This window comes from Anser brachyrhynchus, assembly GCF_964034855.1.
Source record: "Anser brachyrhynchus genome assembly, chromosome: 9".
Classification (NCBI taxonomy): domain Eukaryota; kingdom Metazoa; phylum Chordata; class Aves; order Anseriformes; family Anatidae; genus Anser; species Anser brachyrhynchus.
The window spans coordinates 24,193,827-24,214,636 of NC_137703.1; the positions used below are offsets into that span (position 1 = coordinate 24,193,827).

At 36.8% G+C, this 20,810-nt stretch overlaps 1 protein-coding gene and 1 long non-coding RNA gene across 3 annotated transcripts in view; both read right to left on the bottom strand.

Annotated features, from left to right (window-relative positions):
* The window catches only part of DNER (delta/notch like EGF repeat containing), a 121,249-nt gene extending 100,542 nt beyond the window's left edge, over positions 1-20,707 (bottom strand). Inside the window, exon 1 of the mRNA XM_080605293.1 lies at positions 20,300-20,707. Coding sequence (XP_080461419.1) covers positions 20,300-20,542 — 243 coding nt within the window. The 5' untranslated portion in view covers positions 20,543-20,707. The remainder of the gene's footprint in view (positions 1-20,299) is intronic.
* LOC308200141 lies at positions 1,078-11,435 on the bottom strand. 2 transcript variants are annotated; one of them, XR_013955263.1, is made up of 3 exons: positions 10,173-11,435; positions 8,244-8,321; positions 1,078-5,851 (listed from the first exon to the last, which is right to left on the bottom strand). It is a non-coding gene; the product is annotated as an uncharacterized lncRNA (long non-coding RNA). The 2 variants fall into 2 exon arrangements; XR_013955264.1 differs by having other exon boundaries at positions 1,078-7,679.
* Positions 20,708-20,810: the final 103 nt, after the last annotated feature.

Sequence of the window (20,810 nt, forward strand, 5' to 3'; positions counted from 1 at the left end):
AATTCTATTGTGGCCATTCTATATTTGGAACTTAAATGCATCAGGAATTACCTCAGATAGCCTATGAAAAACCTGCAGAGAAAAAAAGTCACATTTTGAAACCAGAATCGCACAGCCTACATGAAGTGGAAAAGTAACAAAGCAGTTAAAGCATACTTTTTACAGCTAATAGTTTACCTGACTAAAATTATTTCTCTATTTGCATTAAATAGTGTTCAACCCTTAAATTGTTGTCCAGAATGAACAGCTAGCTGATGGAAAGCGAAAGAGATAGAGACGAATACTAATGCATGCTGCGGAGGGGGAAAAAAAGAAAAAAGTCCACAAGTTTTGCTGTCACATTTAGTTCTTTCTATAGAGAGACCTTTATTTCAGCGTTTGCTGCTCTTCAACTATACGTGATAACAACCACAATTCTAGCCAACTTTACCCAAGGTTGGTTAATATTACTCTGAGAGTTTGCTTTTCCATTTTTAGACCGTTCTGTTAATTAGTTGATCCTGATATATGAACCAATACGTCTGGGAGAAATCAAATCCTGATAGTCTGATAGAAGAGGCAACTGAAGACACACTTTTCCTAATAGACTCTGCATGCTCTGTGAGCATGAGCAAGACTACATTGTATTTAACAGCCTTCGGTTGTGCGCTTACCAGCTTCAGAAATTTCTCTTTAACTTTTCCCCTACGGGAGGAACTTAGTTTTTCAGAAAACATGCTATGTTACAAGACACTACTTTATTATTTTTTAAAAAATATTAAAATATGTATACAACTTCTGAAACAAAAATGAAAATAGATTTATTATGATAACATAAAATAAGATTATGTACTCTTATCCAAACATTTAATATTATTAGTCTTCACAATGTTTATTAGATTAATATTCTAAATTAAGTTTTCACCAACCGAATAATAGTGCATTATTTGGAGGCTTTTTGTACAGGGTTTACCTATTAAACACAAGATGTCTTTTCAGTGTCAAGTGTCTGAGTTGAAATCAAGACACTAAGTAATGTTCCTGATCCCCTCCACCCCCCCCCCCCAAAAAAAAAAAGGTTACATAAGTTGTTTTAGCAGTTGTAGAACTACATACAAAAAGAGATAACAGCAATATCAATTCACTGGCTGAAGGTGTTTTAGTTTCTTGTTGGAATAGTATGACTTAGAGAAGAAAAATATGTGAGAAATATCTTCATATACTCATTTTACCCCTTCTAGTAAACAAAGCAACTTAGAAGGTTGTCTTTTTAAATCCTTTATTAAAATTAGCATCCCATCAGTTTCTCCTATAAATAAAAAGACCCAAAAAAAGATTGAAAAAAATGATTCAAATGTTTTATATAATTTATTATGAATTCTCCCCAAATTTAAACCAATATGATGGTCAAATAAAGGAATAAAAGGAATAAAAAGGGAATATGAATTTTCCTGTTTGCATTATGTCAATAAAATTATTTCTGTTTACACTACAGCACAACCTTTTTCTGTTCAACAGCTCTTACAACAAGCAAAATAAATGCACATTCTTTTTTACAAGTATGAGAAAAAAAAAGTATGCCATTGAAATTATCCAGAATTCAATGTGAAACAATACTCCCTGGTACTAAAGTATTATGTAAGGAGAAAAAAAAAACATCTAACAGGCAGTATTTTAGTCATACAAAGTTTCTTTTCAATAATGAGCTCTCAAGCACATTAATGATAAAAACTAGAGAGAAATTCTTTTTCTTTTCTTTAGCTACAAATAATTAAGGGTAACTATTTACATTTTAGTAAACAGAGTATGTTCTAGTGGTCACTGATACATTTGGATTCAATTTCTGCATAATGCTAGACCTCTCCATGTCTATTCATGTTACTACGTATAATTGTGAATTCATCATCTATTGAATGTTATGTGTAGGGCCATTTACTTTTTTAATTAAACCAAGAAGTGTTAAAATTGTTCCAGAAAACGTTTCCCAGTTTACACGGACACCTTCATAAACTTTCCATTTTTCCATTTTTTCCATTATTTAGAAATATGATGTTAAAATCAGACCTAATGTGAACTGGCAAGATCTCAAATCACATGTAAATAAATACCTTCTTGAAAAGTTATTGAAAATACTTGTTGTGATTTCATTAAGTACCGTGCTTGTCAAACTTGTCATGCTATTAAAGAACATTAAAATTTAATGCTGTGCCTAACTATTCAAACACAGAAAGCAAAGAGATAAGTGAAAGAATACCACATTGTTACTAGAAGCCTGAAGCAATCGATAACAGTGATAGTCAGCCAGAACTGCAATAAAACTGGGAGGCTTACTACCTCAAATAATGGTAAAGTATGCAGTTAAAAAACAAACAAACAAAAAACACCATAGAGTGAAATAATTCTGGGGCAGGAAGAGCACTAAGATTTATTTTTACAGTCAACAGAAAATTCATCATTAATACTGACCAAGGAATGTTTCTTAGCATTTTTTTCTACTTATCATGGAATGAGATTAAGTATTATTAATGACAATAAGCAAATCCAGAAATAAATTGAGACTAATTAGGAGATACCACCAAATGCCACCACTGATATGGAACAAGTGAAATCTTAAAAACCACGTAATGTAGAAGATGCCAAAAGTGACATTATTCCATGACACCACACTGGCTCAAAAGAAGAGACAGCTAAAATTCACTTTGTTACTTCTGCTTATAGTTTCCAGATATTATAAACTATGTCTTCCCACCCTCACCCTTGATTTCTCATTTTCTACATTACTTATTAATTGTTAATATTACTTATCATCAAGACTAACTTCCTTGCTTGAACTGTCTATCCTATCCCTTTAGCATGGGGATAAGGCATGCCTTATCCATAGTCGAGGAGTAGAGTTCAAAAAAGTGACAGCCCAGCACTCCAGTCAAAAGACCAAAAAGTACGTATCTGTCAGATAAGCAAACAACAACGGGCCACAGAATAAGTGTTAGAAGATAGGCAAGATACAAATGATTTTAATTTTTTAAAAAGATAATGTAGAGCACAGTTACGTATATACTTTTAGTGGAGGTAAAAAGTAATAAAAGTGGTAAAAATAATTTGCCAATGAGGCAAACGTTGAAATCCTTATTAGACATCAAGATAGAAAAGCACATTTCAGAACTCAAAAAATATTAACAGTATGTTTTGAATCAAAAAGACCAGGTTTTCAGCAGTTCCAAAAAGAAAAAAGAAATAAAAGAAAGGAAAAAAAAACAATTTCAAGAACTGCATGTTTCATGACAAAAGCAACCCTGAGTTTGTACTTATGGCCAGGATAAAACTCCAAAGATTTCATATTTTTAAAAGTGTCTAAGAAATAAGCTGTGGGTTTTTTTTCGTTTGTTTGTTTGTTTTTTTTTTTTTTACAACATTAATGAACCAATTCACTGACATAGCTGCATCTGGACAATCCTAGGCACACACAAGGAATGTGCAAGCTTGGGAAGTCATTTTACTGGTAAAGAACACAATAGTCTGGCGTGGTTGATGGTATTCTGAGATTAATACTATTATCCGAAATTGTGCAATCCAGCAAAATATCTCACACTCGTAGTGGGACCACAGAAGTCAGACTACAACAATGAAGCTGGACAGCTGAAGTAGCATTCTAGCCCAAAGCAGACTCTCGTGTCCATTTGCCAAAACTATTTGTTTCATTTCATTTCATAAATGTAAGCTGAATAAAAATCATTTCTCTCCTTGCACACAGCAATAACAGAATGCCCTATAGTTACTGTTTTTACAATCCCGGGTTAAAGAAATTCGACAAAAAACAAAAAAAAATAGTTTCCTCCTACTTACAGACAAGTTAGAAAACTTCTGGCTCCAAATTTCTTTGTTTCATAGACCTTTTCCATTTTATTTTAACATAAAAGGTCACATGATATTTCCTTTACTAATTGAGCCCATCCCCCCAAAAAGTGCAAATAATGTGGTAAGGCTATTTCAGGAGACTGGAAATAAAGGGTGCAGACAGCATTGCAATATGACAAGAAGGCATCTAGTGATGACGGTGCACCCTGGACTGAAATATTTTGATGCCTGCTGCATTGTCATGACCAACAAGGTACCCTCACCCCAAAGACCTCCCGTTCCCTGGGGAGGGTGGAGGACTTCATCCCGTGGCAACGAGCAGCCTTGGCCAGGCTGAAGGACAAAGAGAGCAGGATAGGGCAGCCCGATGGACACCAGCACGCTCAAAGCTGCAGCATCATGAGCACTCCCACTGCCAGAAATCTCTCATGGGAAGCATTCATTTTCCAACCATTATCAGTGGGATTTTTGTCACAGATCATCTTTGCTGACAGGTGGCAGACTCAAGCATGGAAATTAATTTGCTGTTGAATCAATGAAGTGTCTGCTGGTAAGCAAGCTGCTAACAGCTTTATTTCAGAGAGCTCAGGCAGGACTGGTCCTCCTGCCATATCCTTCTCATCAAGGACCACAGCCTAACTAAATTTTGTAATAAAGGTGGGTCTACAAAAAGACTCAAAATACATAATTAGTTTTTAGCAGCCATCTTATGCAACATCAAAAGATCCATGCACGGTGTGGAAATCCCTCCTTGTAAAGAATTGTTCCACATTATTAGGTCTTTCCATTACAGGTTCCCTATTATTAGATTTTACTGTTTTAGTTTCTCCCCAGGAACTTGTAACACAGCTGTACCAACTTTACACTCGTTTAAATGCTTTGCATGTGCTTTGGGTAATACTTGGACAATTTCAACAATTAAGACCCAGAAATGCTGATTCCTTTCCATTCTTTAAGAAGCCAAGGAAATCTAGTGATATAAAACAATGATTCTCAGCTAAGCTCATGCAATATAAAATCATGCAGTCTGTCTTCTGAAATAAAGAAAGCACTTAAAACTTAGTTTTCAACATTCATTTGCTCAAAGGGTTTAAAATTCACCTATTGAAAGGCAACACATTTATACTTGAGGACTACCAAAATGAAATTAATGTTTTCAATTATATTTTAAGACTACAAGGACAGTTAGCATACAGATGACAACATAATCAGAACTTTTAAAAGAAATTATCCCACAGGATGAATTACATCTGAGAAAGTTTATTTCATTCCTAAAAATAATAATAATAATAATAAAAAGTCAGCTAAGAATTCAGCCATTCATTTAAGCCAGTGCCAATAATTTGTCCAAAGACCATTGGTGTACAACAAGAATACACAGTGTCCATTTTTTTTAATGTTTTAATCTTTCTTTAGAGGAATCCAATTGTTTTTGACACTTTCTATTACCATGTGCATTTATTTCTAACAGCAAAAGAAAAAATTGTTTTTCAGAATTACATATACAGACAAAAGGAAAAGTTGATGGATAAAATAGTACATTTATTACAGGAATAAGATTTTGAATTCATAAGAAACAGAGTTTAATTATGGTTCAAGATAAACTGAACAATGAATTGAGTAAAATCTACCTTTTCCATAAACACTCTGTCTCTGATCTACAAACAGTGAAGCTGTTCAAGCAGTTGCACACCAAGACCAGCTTCTTTTCAGATGATAAGCATGTGAACTGTAAGGCGGTTCTCCCAGAGAAGGCTCGTTCTGTGCAGCATTTACAGAAGTCACTGGTGGTATAACACCCAGGGAGGGGAGAAGAAACAGACACAAATATGGATTCCTCAGAAACGATGAGTTTACTTCCAAAAGTTGGCAAAAGCCAACTCACAAGAAAGCCTTCTTGACTTTAACCGAGTCCAAAAAAAGGTGATTTGCTGACATTAAAATATTGGCTTTTGCAATTAGTAGGCAATCAGCTGGGAGAAAGCTGGAGGTGCATCAAACTCTATCGTGAGTCAACCTGGCAGCCAAGGAGCAATGAACAGAAAAAGATTTCTGCATCTGTAGGTTACTGTAATTAGTAAGGAGCACGCTATGAAATCTCCTAGGACATAGCATTAGAACTAGACCATATTCATACATACCAAGAAGAATTTCGCGTGGACAATTTTTTATGGCTCCATTCGATTTTTGCTTGCTGGCAGATTTTTCAGTGTGGAAATGAACCAGACCATGGAAGGGGAAAACACTGGAGCTGGCTCAGCAGGGTTAATTCTGGCATGATGTTGCATTACTAGTCAGCTGCAGTGCCTCGGCACCACACTCCAGGGACCAGAGTAATTGTGCATAGAGTTGGCAGGGAGTCAGGAGCTTTGTTAGCTCCTGATCAGCATTAGCCCTTCTAAATAAAGCTCAACTCTACATAGACAAATGTAGGTGACTCCACATGGCCCTCATCAGTACCCTGGGACTTTCTTCCATGTGGAGTATTCTATTTCCCGAATAACAAAGGTAATGGAAAGTAGTCTATGAGCAAAAGAAAGATTTTTGCCATAGCTGTTCCACTCCAGTTTCAGCAGTGCACTTATATACACTTCCTTTCCCCAAAAACACGTACAACAGAGGAGGTCAAGCAAATTAACCTGTAGAAGAAGGCAGGCCCTTTGCATTTTTACAGGTGCACAAATAAAACCTGTAATATCATCAAAAATAAAATGTGCATTTGGTGTGCTTGCTACTTACTATAGAGGGGAAATGTTTCGTTATAATGGGAAGAGTTTACTGAGCATTTCAGAAGTTTAGTCTACACAGGGGAACATTTCCAGTGACACAGAACAAATCCCCAGAAATTAAGACAAATTAGATGAACAATTTACTAGAATAGCATCCTGTGACAACGCAAAGTAGGAAAAGTAAAAATAAAAGAAGGATCAAATTAAGACCTTGCCATAACTAAAAACAGGACCAAAATCCAGTAGATTGCTAGATCACTTACTAAAAAACTTATAGAAAAATCTGAAATGGGCTATAATGAAAGTAAATTAGTATCAGACAGAAGAAAGAAGCTACAGTAATTATCAGATCTGCAGTGCACCTCCTTTACCTGTGAAGGGTCTCCAGATTTTGAGACTGTACAAGAAAGTTTGTACTCTTTGAAATTAAAATTACATAGACCATTTTGTGGTCTGAAGATCTCCTTTTCTTCATGATATTTGGAAGCGCGCAGAATGAAGCATGAACACATTTTTTCTCAACATTATAGAGATACAAAAACTTTTGGTGCTGAAAAATATTTTGAGAAACTTTCTAAGGCCAGATTAAAAGTCAAGCTTTACAATACCAAGTTTCCAAACCTTTGGATGAAAAAGCAAATGTTAACAGATCAGGAAGGAGTCCAGGAAGTACGTAATACGATGGGCGAACAACTGCCTAATAGGTTGTACTCAAAGGGTGATAGTAAATGGGGTTACATCAAGCTGGCAGCCAGCCACTAGTGGGGTTCCCCAGGGCTCCATTTTAGAGCCAGTTCTCTTCAGTGTTTTTCTAAAGATACTGGACACAGGAGTTGAATGCATACTAAGTAAGTTCATAGATGAAACTAAATTAGGAGCTGTTGAACCCCTCAAGAGATTTGCAGAGAAGAATGGTACAGAATGTACCCTGGAATAAAAATACAGAACTATATTTTAAAGAAACTTTTCTTGAAGAATCATCTCATTACATCTGGAATAAGAGCAGAAGCAATGCACTCCCACTTCCAAACTGATGCAGATGACTGTGCACTGTGCCCTTAGTATGCAACTTCTGCATGGTTATTGGCCAAAGTGGAAATAAGATCTTGATACTGTCTGTTGAAGTGAAAATAAATAACTGCATTTCTTAAAACTAAACATGGTTAAGAAATTATGCAAACTTACGGAAATTCTATAAATTTGTCAAGTGCTTAGCAAATTTTACTAAATTCTTCAGATCTGCAATGCAGTAAAATATTTGTTTTAAGCCACTGTTGTAATTACTATTGCTGAACAATATCATTTTACCTATGAAACGTATATGACGCATATAATAAGAGTTAATGAAAACTAACTGGATCATTCTAGTTAGTTCTCTGGTATTCCCTATAAAAATGGAAATCACATTTGCTACAGAAAAAAAAAAAAGAGAGAATGAACTATTATTACTGTTGGAGAGTCATCAGCAATGAAAAATAACTTTTTTTTCCCCTCTCTAAACTAAGAACTAAGAGTAACTATTAAAATGATTATATGTTTTGCATCTAACATTGTCTTGAAAGACATTTCTTTACGCTCACACTGACAATCTGTAGACTCGACTAATTCTGCCTGTACCTAATCCTAAAAGGAAGTAACATGAGAATATCCAAATGGCCTACTGAATGAATAAACACTTACCTCATATCTTATGCTGTATGTTAATAAGTGGCATCATCTTAGTCACAAATCTATTCCTTGTATATTCAGATTCATACCCTAATGACAAAATTAATTCTTATTACTACTTTATTACTCTTATTTATATTCTTGTACAGTCCTATGGCAGATGTCTAAATACCTGTCTGACCCTATATTATAAACCCAGACTGTTTTAAGAGAAAGTAAAATTTAGAAAGCCATACAGACCACTATAAAAATAATTTGGATTGCTGAATCCACTTGAACAATGGTACATAACATATAATAGGAATACAGAAATTCGGTCTATTTATACCCACGAGTGTGAGTAAGATAAAGGAACCTGGAACACTATGCAGTATCATTAATGCATTTTTTTTTCAGACCTGGAATACAAGCAGGTGCTGAAGAAAAGGCCAACAGTCAAATTCTCTGAAATAAGGTATGTGAATTCACCTACATAGAAGATTCAAACCAACAATCATTTTTACTTATACCTAAAGAATTGTTGGTACTGAAATGAAAATCCCACAATGCCACTGCAATGCAATTCAAGCAAGAAAAGAAGCCATCAGGCTTTTTCAGCCCTAGGGGCCTTGTAAGAACCAGGCATTCAAGTGAAGTCATTCTTATCAAGGTAGAATGAAACCAGGAAAATGTATATAGAAATGATTTCAAGTATATTGCCCTTTAATAGACACTTCTATCTGTTTACTCATCTAACTAGTATTTCAAAATTGTTGCAAACACTGAGAAGGTCAAAGACAAGGGCAGCCTGGTGGTTTCAGAGCACTGCTGCACATGTGGACGCAATTCCCTTGAAAAACACAGAGAACATCAACTACTTCAAAATATTAGAGAAAAATACGCTGTGAAGTTCAGCAAGTGATACTCTAAAGTTTTATAATCATCTCCAAAATTAGATAATAGCAATGTGAATTTCTAAATGCACACAAGGAAATACTAGAGATTTTTTCCCACTAGACACCACCGCACCATGCTTCTTAAACTCAGTAGAAAGTTCTGACTGAACGCAGTGCTCAACAGAAAACACCATTTCATTGAATACAATGTCCTGTGCCAGCACATCTGATTTGAGGAAGCCAAACCACAGGCCTGAACCTGATGGAAGCTTTCTGGTGAAACCTCGCCTGTGCTCTGCTCAAAGACCTGGAAACAACACCCTGAAGCTCTGAGCTGCAGCTCTGCTCTCCAAGTCCCAGAAAGAGTTTAAAAGCCAAAAGACACACAGGATAACTTGAAGCTTTCAAGACTTCCCAGCATCACAGAAGAGCCCTGCCCAGTGTCAAGAGGCTTAGAAGAACTATCAGCCAGCAGGTGCTTGCAGTAAAGGCCCCACCTTCAAGCAGGGTTTACTTTCATGTCCTAGGCAAGGAGCCTAGAATATCTGAAAATACAAAATAGAACTGGAAACTTAATTTGAAAAAGAAAACTATCCTCAGAACTAGAAACCTCAAGTTGGAAGCTGCCGCAGTAGTTTTCACAAAGTGAAAAGCATTTATATCATGCAGAAGGCAACTAAGATACTGTTCTTGAGTTTGCTGTACGTCATTTACACAATAAGATTTACTAGCACAGGTGTCATTTCAGAGTGTCCTTCAATGAATTATCTCATACAAATGAGAAACAGTGCAACATATTAATGAGTAATTTAACCATAACAGAAAACCCTCTATATCCCTAAATTAAATATAGTGAGTTTTGGTCCATACACAGGTTTGCTCCTTGCTTCCAACAGCAGGACTTAATAATCACAGGCTTTACCCACAAGTGATAAATTACCCAGTTTTTGATCAGGGGGTTGTGAAAAGGCAGACCCACTATAACTATTAATTTATCACATTTATCTACGAAAAGAGTGAAAATTTGGTGTTGCAAGGGGTGATGTTTAACTGGGGAGGAAAGTACCTTGGAAACAAGTGGCAGAACTGACCTTGCTCCAGCTTTCATTCACCTTAGAGAATTTCTTTGGTACGCTTCGCACAGAGAAAACAAAGCTCCAACGGTTACTGAAATAATTAGTTCTAAATTTTCTTGGTCTATAAAAGGAATAAATGTAATGACTATGAGTTTACTTCACCTTTTAGAGATGTCAAAATGAATCCTCAAGCAGCCCTTTAAAGAAAATGCTCCACGCTCATATTCTCTACCAGCCTGCACCCTCAGACAATTATCAAACATTTCTATAACTTTAACCCAGTACCTTTCCACTACTTTTAAGAGGTAATAACTAGCCAAATTTTAACATTAGAGTCCTATTACAGTTACGTAAATTAAGTTTTAATTTGTCCCTCCCTCAATTAAACATGTTAATTTCCCTGAGGACTCAACACCATTTCCTTTCATTGTCACATATGGCATCATCATGCAGTATGCTGTAGCCTTAAAAATGATCATCAAGTATTCGGTCTTACAGATCCTACCTGTATCAGCAATTTTCTTGCAACTCAACTTACTGAAATACAAAGGTATACTCAAATGAGAAAGTTTCTCAGATCCACATACAAGAAAGATATTTTGATGCTCCATAATAACAGAACTATGGAATTAAGTTTCTCAACTCAGGAGGTACTTAGCTCACAAATTTTGAGATATCTACAAGGCCAGCGTTACCCCCTTTAATTTATTATTGTTCATTTAAGCCTACCTGAAAAAATAGATTACAAAAGAAGTGCATGTATAAGTAAGACTCTCACGAGTTGTTAACAGACCGCTAAGTCTATATGAAATCTAAGCCATATATTTTGGTTTAGCATTACTGAGATTGATTTATAAGGTTATTTTTGATTAATTGTCTTTAATAATTTACCTAATTTCTTCAGCAGAAGAAACCATACATCATAACCATTACAAAAATTAAAACCTTTATAACAAAAATAAAAATCAAATTTGCACGAAGTTTTACACATTTGATGAATTTTAAGCACAATCATTAGGGCTGAACAAGAAATATAGGAATTGCCATAGTTATTCAAGGTCATAGCTCCTGCCCTTAATGATAAAAGCCACTAGCAAATACTTGAAAGGGAGATCAGAGTAACATACCAGGTGTGGAAATCACCAAAAATTGTCCATATACTTCCTTTAGCCATGTTAGTCAGTGACTAGCTGATGCCCTGAAGAATTTCTGATTCCCATAGTTTGTTTTTTAAAGCATTGGCCTTGCCACAAAATTACCTTTTATTCAAATTCTTCTTGATTTTCTCTACATGAAAGTGAATGAGTTGTTTCTCCCAGATTATTCAAATCCTTCCATATCTACTAATCACTTTTGCTGCCCTTCTGGCTGGGTCCTATCTATTTCTGCCCTCTTTATCCTGTAAGTGAAGTCACCTGAAGTTGATTTCAAGGGATTAAGTACTACTCAGCTTAGAAGAGAACATCACTCCTAAACAGCTTCTCTTCTCTTGGCATTATCTGCACATCTTTAAATTATTTGCATTTTGAGCACTAATGCTCACTAAGGATTATTATTAACATATAACCAAGAACATACGGGTCTTCCTCCCAGATAATCATAGTTTGTTTAGAATATGCACGGTTAGCTGAAATGATTCCTCCTCTTGTGCATTTGTTGACAAGCTTCAGCTTTATTACGTACAGTACAAAGGATCACATAAAGGCAACCTGGACTGAAAAATGAAGTTTGTTGTAAATAAAAGGAATTGTATCTGGTTACCCTTTTTAAAGCTCCTATTCATTGACATGCTCAAAAAAGCCTTCTCAAATTGATAATGTGGTTGCTGCTGTAACTAATACATCAAGTACAACAAAGTTCCCAAAATCATTAATATTCAGTGTCCTGAACTCAGTATAACAATCCTACTTTCACAGTCAAATTGAATCCTATTCTTACCTTATTCAAGAACACCTTGTTCATAGACACCTTTGCTACAAAAGTCTTTGAAATACTGGTCACTGATCTATTGCCCCTGCTACTAGAGGGAAAGAAAATTACAGAACTGAATTAATCAGTAGACTGCTAGCCTGAATACTTTGCCAGACAAAGTAATATAAATGGTTGATTTTTTTAATAAGGCTTTTTTTTTCCCCTTACAACTTAAATATATTCTGATAGGCCCTTGACACGTAATTCAGAATAAGTGTATTAAAACACTAAATTAAGTGTTTTTCACTGTACCTTCTTAAAGCTTTTGAACACATTCACAAACAAACCTTTTGAACATCCAAAATTATCTTACTTTTTAACTTAAATTTCTCCTCTACAAATTAAGAGGAGAAAAAAAAACAAAAAAATTTGTTTTGCCCAGTATGACCCAGAGAGGCAGTGAGAAGTCCAAACACCAAGCCCTGATACTCCAATTCCTACCCGTGATATTTCACTTCAAACCTTTCCCTGGGAGGTTTACAGATGTTTTTTGTTTTTGTTTTTTTCAGGTTTATAGCAGAATGTAATGCAAAATAATACAGTATAATTATAACACTTCCTACAACGTGTAATTGTAAAACAAGCCAAGGCAAAGATGAAGAACACAGGGCAGTACTATGTATTGCTGAACTCTAACAGATTATCTGCAGCCTACAAATCAGCTTTTGAATGCAAGTGCTTCTGCAAGAGAGATTACACTTTGCCAATAGAAAAAATTAATGAATTTTCCTATCAAGCAAACATTTCTTAATTTTTATCTTTATGTAAATTTCCGCTGTTCAAAACTCTTGGAAAATTGCAACAATTGTATTGCTCTTTAAGATTTTTTTCCTAATGATCCAATTCAAATTTGTATTTTATATAGCTCATATTGATGAGTTACAAGTTTCTGACCAGAAAGCATTTATTTCAGCATTCACACTATTTCTGTATAAATTGACAAAAACATACTGAAACGAGAAGTTGAACAAAACTATTTTTTTGCTTAAAAAGTAGAGAGCTAATTTAAGACTTAATAAATGCTGCTCTACAATGTCAAATGCACATACTGGTCTGCTTTTCCCTTCAGATTTTGACCTAAATGCCAATAAGATATTTTTAATGAAGTTAACTCTACCCTTGCCAAATGCAGTGCTTTCAATTGACATGGATGTACTTTAAATATGAATGCTTTTGTTTTGGGATCACTGCTCCACAATCAGACATCTCTAGGTAGGTTATTGAGCTCTGTTCACCAATATCAATGAAAAATAATAACACAAGAAAAAAAAAGCAGGGAAGTGAAGGGGGTGGTTATTGAAGACTACTCTCAAGTGCAGTAGTCAAAAGAACAGGTTATCTTTCAGCATAAATAAAGAATGAGATTCAGCGTTATACAAAGCAGACCACATTAAGATTGAGCAGTAACCAACAGGAGTATTGTTATTAACTCAATTCACTCAGCTCAGAAAGGAAACTGCAATATCCAGTATTCATTATTGGGACAGGGAGAGAAGAATGGAATAAATCACTGTTAACAGGGAAAAAAAATACAACAAGAAAATTCAATTAAATTGAAAGACAGAAAATAAAACCTAATAAAATAATTTTTTCATGCAATTAATGTGTGGGATTCATTGGAACACAAAAGTACCACAGCCAAAAAAGTTACTAGGAATAAATGAGGGCCTTGATATTTAATAAGAACAGAGTGAGCTATGAGAGAAAGTGCCATGCCAATTAAGACTTTAATTTAACTCTTATTAGGGTTAAGCGGGCACTGTTTTCCACAGACTCACGCCTGCCTATTAAAATGGAATTTCTTGCATCATCTTCTAAGATTTCTGGTCTCCCAATGACATAATGAAGCTGAAATCCTGCCAAATGTCACCTCTGAAATTATTAATCTCAAACTAGTACTTCTTCTCAGGAAGGCAATATGTAGAAGATTCTACAAGACCCCTCAAAGAGAGGAGAACTACCTCCTGCAATACTGAATCATCAGACAGGTCCACTATTTTGAACAATGTTCTTGTTTGCTTGTTTCACTGTCCATATCCAATTTCTTCTCTTCCATTCTTATCTTGTATTCAAGATAAGGTATCTCCTGTTATTCTCCTAACACACTGTGAGTCTACTCCATTAAAGAACATTTCCAGAGCTACATATATACAAACAGCAACATCAATCTTAGTATTTCAAAACAAGGTAAAGCAATCGTAGTTTTTAACCAGATAGCATTGCAAAGCAGTTCTCTCAGAAAAAAAGCAAATAAGAAATGCAATGAAATGAAAATGAAATACAATGAAATATGATCTATGAAAAAGCTGAAGCATCGTAGTATGGCATATCTTCTACTATTATTCAATTACTAATAATTACTAATAATTAATATCTGATCCGTTTCTTTGCAACCTTTACTTACAAAAAAAATAAGTAAAACCAACACTTAAAACCTTTACTTATATGATGGAATTTTACAAAGCACAAATTATTTGGTTCTTAAATGACCTTACTAGCATTTATAAGGAACTATTTTGAACAGATTTAAAGTGAGTATTTCAACAGATTGAAATAGACATATAACTGAGAAAGTTTGGATTATTAAATCACTTCAGTTTTATTCTACAGAAATTTAGAATAATTTGTTTAGATCCCATGGCAAAAAATCACAGTACAATTCTTAACAACTGGTTCAGAAACTGTAGAATTACAGTTCTCTTACTCACAAATTTTCACATGATATGCTTCAAGGCAAAATGCTAATTTGAAAAGCTTAAGTTTCTGAATGGAAATATATTTTTACTAGTTATAGAAAACACGTTAAAATAGCTAAAATAAAGTGGGTAGAAACGTGAGTATACTAATTTGTGACTAAAGTGGCTGTAGACACAGTGATTTGAAATTAATATTAAAGATTTTTCAGATGTCTTATCTAATATTAATATTGCAGTGTTAAAACTCCTGTCTGCACCGCACACAAGTCCATCCAGGTATAGTCTATACTTGATGTAAGTAATACGCACTTGTATAATAATATGGAAATCATTTAGTAGAATATCCAGGAAAGGGAAGACAGGACCAGGACAAGAGTAACAGACAAATGCAAAATCTAGGAAAAAAAAAAAAAAAAAAAAACATACACACATGTATATATGGGATCACAGAACAGAATCATGGAAGGATTTAGGTCGGGAGGGTCCAACCCCTGCTCACGCCAAGTCTGACGCTAAGCCACGGTACTCAGGGCCCTGACATCTTCAAGGATGAAGATCCCGCAACCATTCTGAGTAGCTGTTCCAGTGTTTGATCACCATCGTTGTGATGTTTTTCTTAAATTTCACCGAAACTTCCCCTACTGTAACGTGTCTCTGCCACCTCTCATCTTTTCACTGACTGCATGTCAGAGAAGTCTTGTTCCACCTTCTCTATGACCACCCATTAGGTAGCCGAAGATGTCACTTAGCTTCATCTTCAAGGAGAGCAAACTGAGCTCTCAGAGCCTCTTCTCGTGCATCAATGCAAATATTTAAAGTTGGTAACTTTAAAGCATTGCAAGCATTAGCAGAGTTAGTCAGCAGGACATGACATGGTGCCTCAGAACTCAAGATAAACTACATTCAAATAAAACAACAAAACACCAGGGCATTGCTAACTATACAATCTCCTCTTGATAACTATACAATTTCATAAAAGAGAGAACAGAGTGGTCACATAGCAAAACACTTGCATCACAATAGCCACATAATCTAAGAATATGTCCTTGAATAATGAGTAGAGAACAAAAAAAAAACAGCATTTTTATTATGCTAGAGAACTCATTGTGAAGGATTATTTAGAGACCTTTCAGTACAGATGTCAGCACTTAATAGGAAACAGGAACTTGTGAAGAATTAATCGGGATAATGACATGAAGGTGAATTAGCAGTTAGATTAAAGGATGTCCCTTTACTACTGCAACCTGAAATAACCTGGCCAATGAAAGTCCATACTAATACTCAGAAGTAGACCATTGAGTCAAGAAACGATAATCCTTCTCAGTTTGCTAGCCTTGGATTTCTACATTCGGCATGAAAGAGCACATTATCAGAAATATATTGAGAACAGAAATGAATTCAAAGAAAAAGTAACAAAAACCCAACAGGAGATAAAAAAAATAGAAGTAGGGGGCACAGAGTAAAAACTGAAATCATTGTATTATAGTCTACAACTGTTCAAATACTATGATCAAAAGACGAGAATAAATTCATCTTGTATTCAAAAGTACAAAAAAAAGGGAGAGAATGAAGGCAAACATAATCAGGCTGAAATTCAAGGATAAAGAAAAATAGCATACAACAGAACTTCCCAAAGGAAATAATGGAAATGCACAGTACCTGATCTCTAAATAGAACAGCAAGAAGTTTATTTCTAGTAAAATTTAGCAATAATGGCAGTTTGTGCTCTTTTTCCTAACTTAGAAGATGACTAAAATATGAAAAGAAACATTTTTCCCAGGATGCTTTGAAAAAATATATATATTTAAATGAAGGCACTATCTTAATGTAGCTGAATGACCAACAAGTTACTCTACGAAGAAAATTTAAAAATAACCTGCAGTCCATCTGCATTAGTTTTTATGAGTTCCTTCCTTGACAGTTTTAAACTCAGCTTTCACCTTTCTAAAATTCTATTTGAAATAAACTGTCCACGATTACATTTAAAAAAATATTTTCCACTGTAGTCGCAGAAGATTACCATTAGAATGAACACAACAAATTCTCCTCGAGACCAAAAGATTTTTTGCTATTAAAATACTAATTTCAATACTAACTCAAAAACCAGCTGCATCAGTGGCCACCACATCACTCAGAAGTCCACAGAGGTCGTGCCACCACTGCAGACCATACAGCAGGGAGCTGGAGATGGCAGCCAAGTGAGAAGGCTGGTTCCAAGCTGTGCATGCGAGCTCAGAGACACTACCTGATTCCTAGGTTTAATTGCTGACAGAAACTATAAAGTAACTAAAAGTACATTAAAATTACTGAAGAAATAAAGAGTGAGGAAAATGGTCAACAAAAGGAGAAAAAGGGGGAAAAAAAAGGAAAAAAAGAAAGAGAAAAGGAAGAAACAAATCAAATCAAAACCAAATCAAGCATGTATGATAGTAGGTAAAAATCATTAATAAATCAATGTTTCTTCACACAATAGTCTTTTAATGAAATTAGCACTAGCGTTGAAGCAAATAAACATAATATGATTGAATGAAATGAACTGTGTTCAGATTCTGTATTTTTTAAGCAACCAAGTCTGTCACAAATTTTTTCATTTTTCTATTTAGTTATTTTGTACCTTACGTCTCTAAAATTATTTCAAAAGGCACTGATAAAACAATTTTTACATAAAACTTTCCTGAACAAGAAAAACAATTTTATTTGGTTATACATGTCATTGGAAATAACAGACTAGTGGTTAGAAATAAAGGTTAAAGATTGCTTTTCAAAGTAAAACATAAGTAAAAAAAATAGGTGTGTGTCAGCATAACTTTAACATCTGTCACTCCGTTTATTTCAATTTATTTCATCAAATTTTCTCAGAATACAGCTGAGAATAGGACAGCTTAAATTTCCTGCAGAAAGGCACCCAAATTCACTATAATTTTTGTACAATTTCACAAAGAATGTGTGTGATTTCTCTGCTCAGACTAAAGTTTAAGATACCGTGATTCTATTTATTCTTTATACAAGCTAGAAACGTGGCACAGAGAAGTGGGAAAAAATCATATCCATGAAAAGAAGCGGAGTTAAAGTACAGCAACGTCCCACAGTGTGAAACCAAACAATCCATAACAACACAATCTTGAAGTTTGCAGAGCAAAGTATACTCAAACCCTAAGTAACGTGATACATATACGCATGCATAATGCATGGAATGGATATACTAAGATAGCTTTTGTTGAATAAATAATGAGTTCCTGAAACAACTATAACATAAGATCATAGAACTGGATTAAGTCCAAGTTAAATACTTCACTTGGTGATAGGAAAGCTCTAGACCTCTAAAAGCATCTCGCGCGTGTGATGACAGTTTTATTCTTTGCCACTTTGCCTGTGCCAGCACCAGCTCCACCAAGTGCCTCAAAGCCAGTTACAGTAAAAACTTCAGCAACACAATCTGTGGCAATCTCCAGTTTTGTTACCAGTCCTTCTACATTATCAACTTCACTGCACCCAGTTGACTTGCAGGTATATTTGGAACATTTTTCCCTCATTCTATGCCTTAATGCATCTGAGCAGAAGGAGAGAAATATTGCCTTTGCTACAAGAAGTAACACAAAAATATTTCTATACTTTTAGGCAAGTGTAGTTCCAGAGAACTCCAGTTTCATCACAAATTGTATAACCTCAAACTTAGCTTCTATGATCTGGGTATTTAAGTGAAACAATTACTGCTCTTATTTCCTTGTTGGTATTCACTTCTCCAAGCCCAACCTCCATGACAACCTCAGCAGTAAGTTGGAAACCACCTGGCTAAATATATCCCCATGGTCCCCCTGATTTAGCCTATAGCTTTCCTCCTATCCTTTAAGGGTTAAAAATCATTTTACTTATTTATTTTCACTGAATTGTTAAGCTTGACCGCTGTTATCTGAATAACAGCAAAACACAAGAATTAATGCATTTGTATAATATTTATCCATTTCCTATTTTGATAAAAAGAGCAAAACCTCAGCTGTGGATAAAAGCAACGTATTTATATTATCCCTTTAAATTCTAAACCATCCACCCGCTCTCTAGTTAAAGTTGCATTTCAAAACCATATTAACTTTTCACAGTTAACTAATATCCATACTTCAGCTGCTGACATAACAGCCAGAAGTGGCATTCACTTGTTCATCACTTTCTGTTTCAAGGGTCATTACTCGGTATTTCATAAAAAGAAACAAAATGTATGACACTCTAAGCCTCCTCTTATTACTTAATAAAAAGCGTAACCGCTGTGAAAATATTGCCTCTCTTGTATTAGAGAAACAATTAAAGCGCGTTCCCCAGACACAACACTTCACAGGAGGTACGATGCCAACAAGCGTTACATTTTACTAAGTCTTTAGAAGGTTCATTAATCTTTCAGTCCTGGATCTCAGACACTAAAGTGTAACAGCAGTAAGCAGATGCAAACATTCAGCGCTCTCTCCCTCTCTTTGTAGCAATAGAAACGTAGTAAACTCTTAAGAGGCCAACAGCTAAAATTAGCCAGAGAGAATTCTATTCAATCCTCTTTAATCTCTCTGACTTTGCAGAATCTCATTAGCGTTAATATTTTCACTTTCCCTGTTACACTGACTCATCGGAGATGCTTCAAGGCCGGTACAGAGCTCGGAGCAAAGCACTCTTACTTTACAATGACTTCCAAATTCACCTACGCCTTAAGTCTTCAGTAAACGTATTATCCCTTTCATCTGTTCAGCAGCATAGTTCGGGTACTATCCAACCAAGGAATAGTAAATAAATAAATAAATAAATAAATAGTGAAACTGACTGCATTTACTTGAATTCATCTGCTTTTACATCAAATCCATGTAAAACAGAAGGCATTGTCCAAAAAAATGGAAGGCAACCCATACAGCCTTTCCTACGCTGCTGCCACAGAAAGTAACTGTATATATGCAGGAACCAAACCTCTTTGTCCCTGCACCTGCTTTTCCTCATCTGAAGATGCAGAAGATTAACTTGTGGATTTCTGAGCACTATAACGGGGATTTTTCATCCTTAATGACAGAGGCAAATAAAAAGAAGTCTTCACATAACAATGAGAATTAATTTCGATTACGTTAAACCCTAATATGACCAAGCAAGTCAGAAGGACACCGGCGATGGTGTCTCGGGTCCCCGCTCCCGGGCGCTTTGACCTTTGGCAATCCGGAGCGGGCCGTGCAACCCCTCAGCGCGGGGGCCAGGACCCCTACGGCACGGAGCGGGACCCCCGCGGCGGGGCGATGCCCGGGGGCCGCGATTTGCCGCCCGGCGCTCCGAGGGCGGTTCTCCCCCCGTAAAGGACGGCGAGCCCGGGGCGGCGGCTGCGCCGCGGCGGCCAGCTCGGTGGGCTTCCTCCGACCCCCGCCGCGTCCCGGGGGAGCTCGGGGGGACACCGAGGGCGAGAGGCCGGGAGGGGAGCGCGCAGCCCTTACCTGACAGGAGGCGCCGGTGACCCCCGGGGGGCAGGAGCAGCGGTAGGCGGCCGGAGGCTGGGGGCGGCGGGGCACGGCGGGGCCGCGGGCCGGCCCCGGGTAGCAGGTGCCGTTGTTGCGGCAGGGCTGGCTGAGGCAGGGGTCCGCGCCGGGGGGCGCGGCGGTGGCCGGCCCCGAGAGGCAGGCGCGGCGCTGCGCCAGGGCCAGCAGGAGGAGCAGGAGCAGCGGGGCGGCTCGGGGCATGGCGGCTGGGTCGGGGTGCCGCTCTGCCTGGGAGAGAGAAGGAGGGGACGGATGGAAGGATGGATGGAGGGATGGAACGAAGGAGGGAGGGAGGGAGGGACGAGAAAGCGGCCGCCAGGCAGCTCCCTACCCTCGTTCCCCGGGCAACCCGCGGGCGGGGACTGGGCGGGGAGGAGCCGGCCGCGCTCCGCCGGCCCGGCAGGGGGCAGCCGCCGGCCCCCCGCGTGAGGCGGCCTGAGGGACAAGGGACGTGGGGTCAAGGGGACGG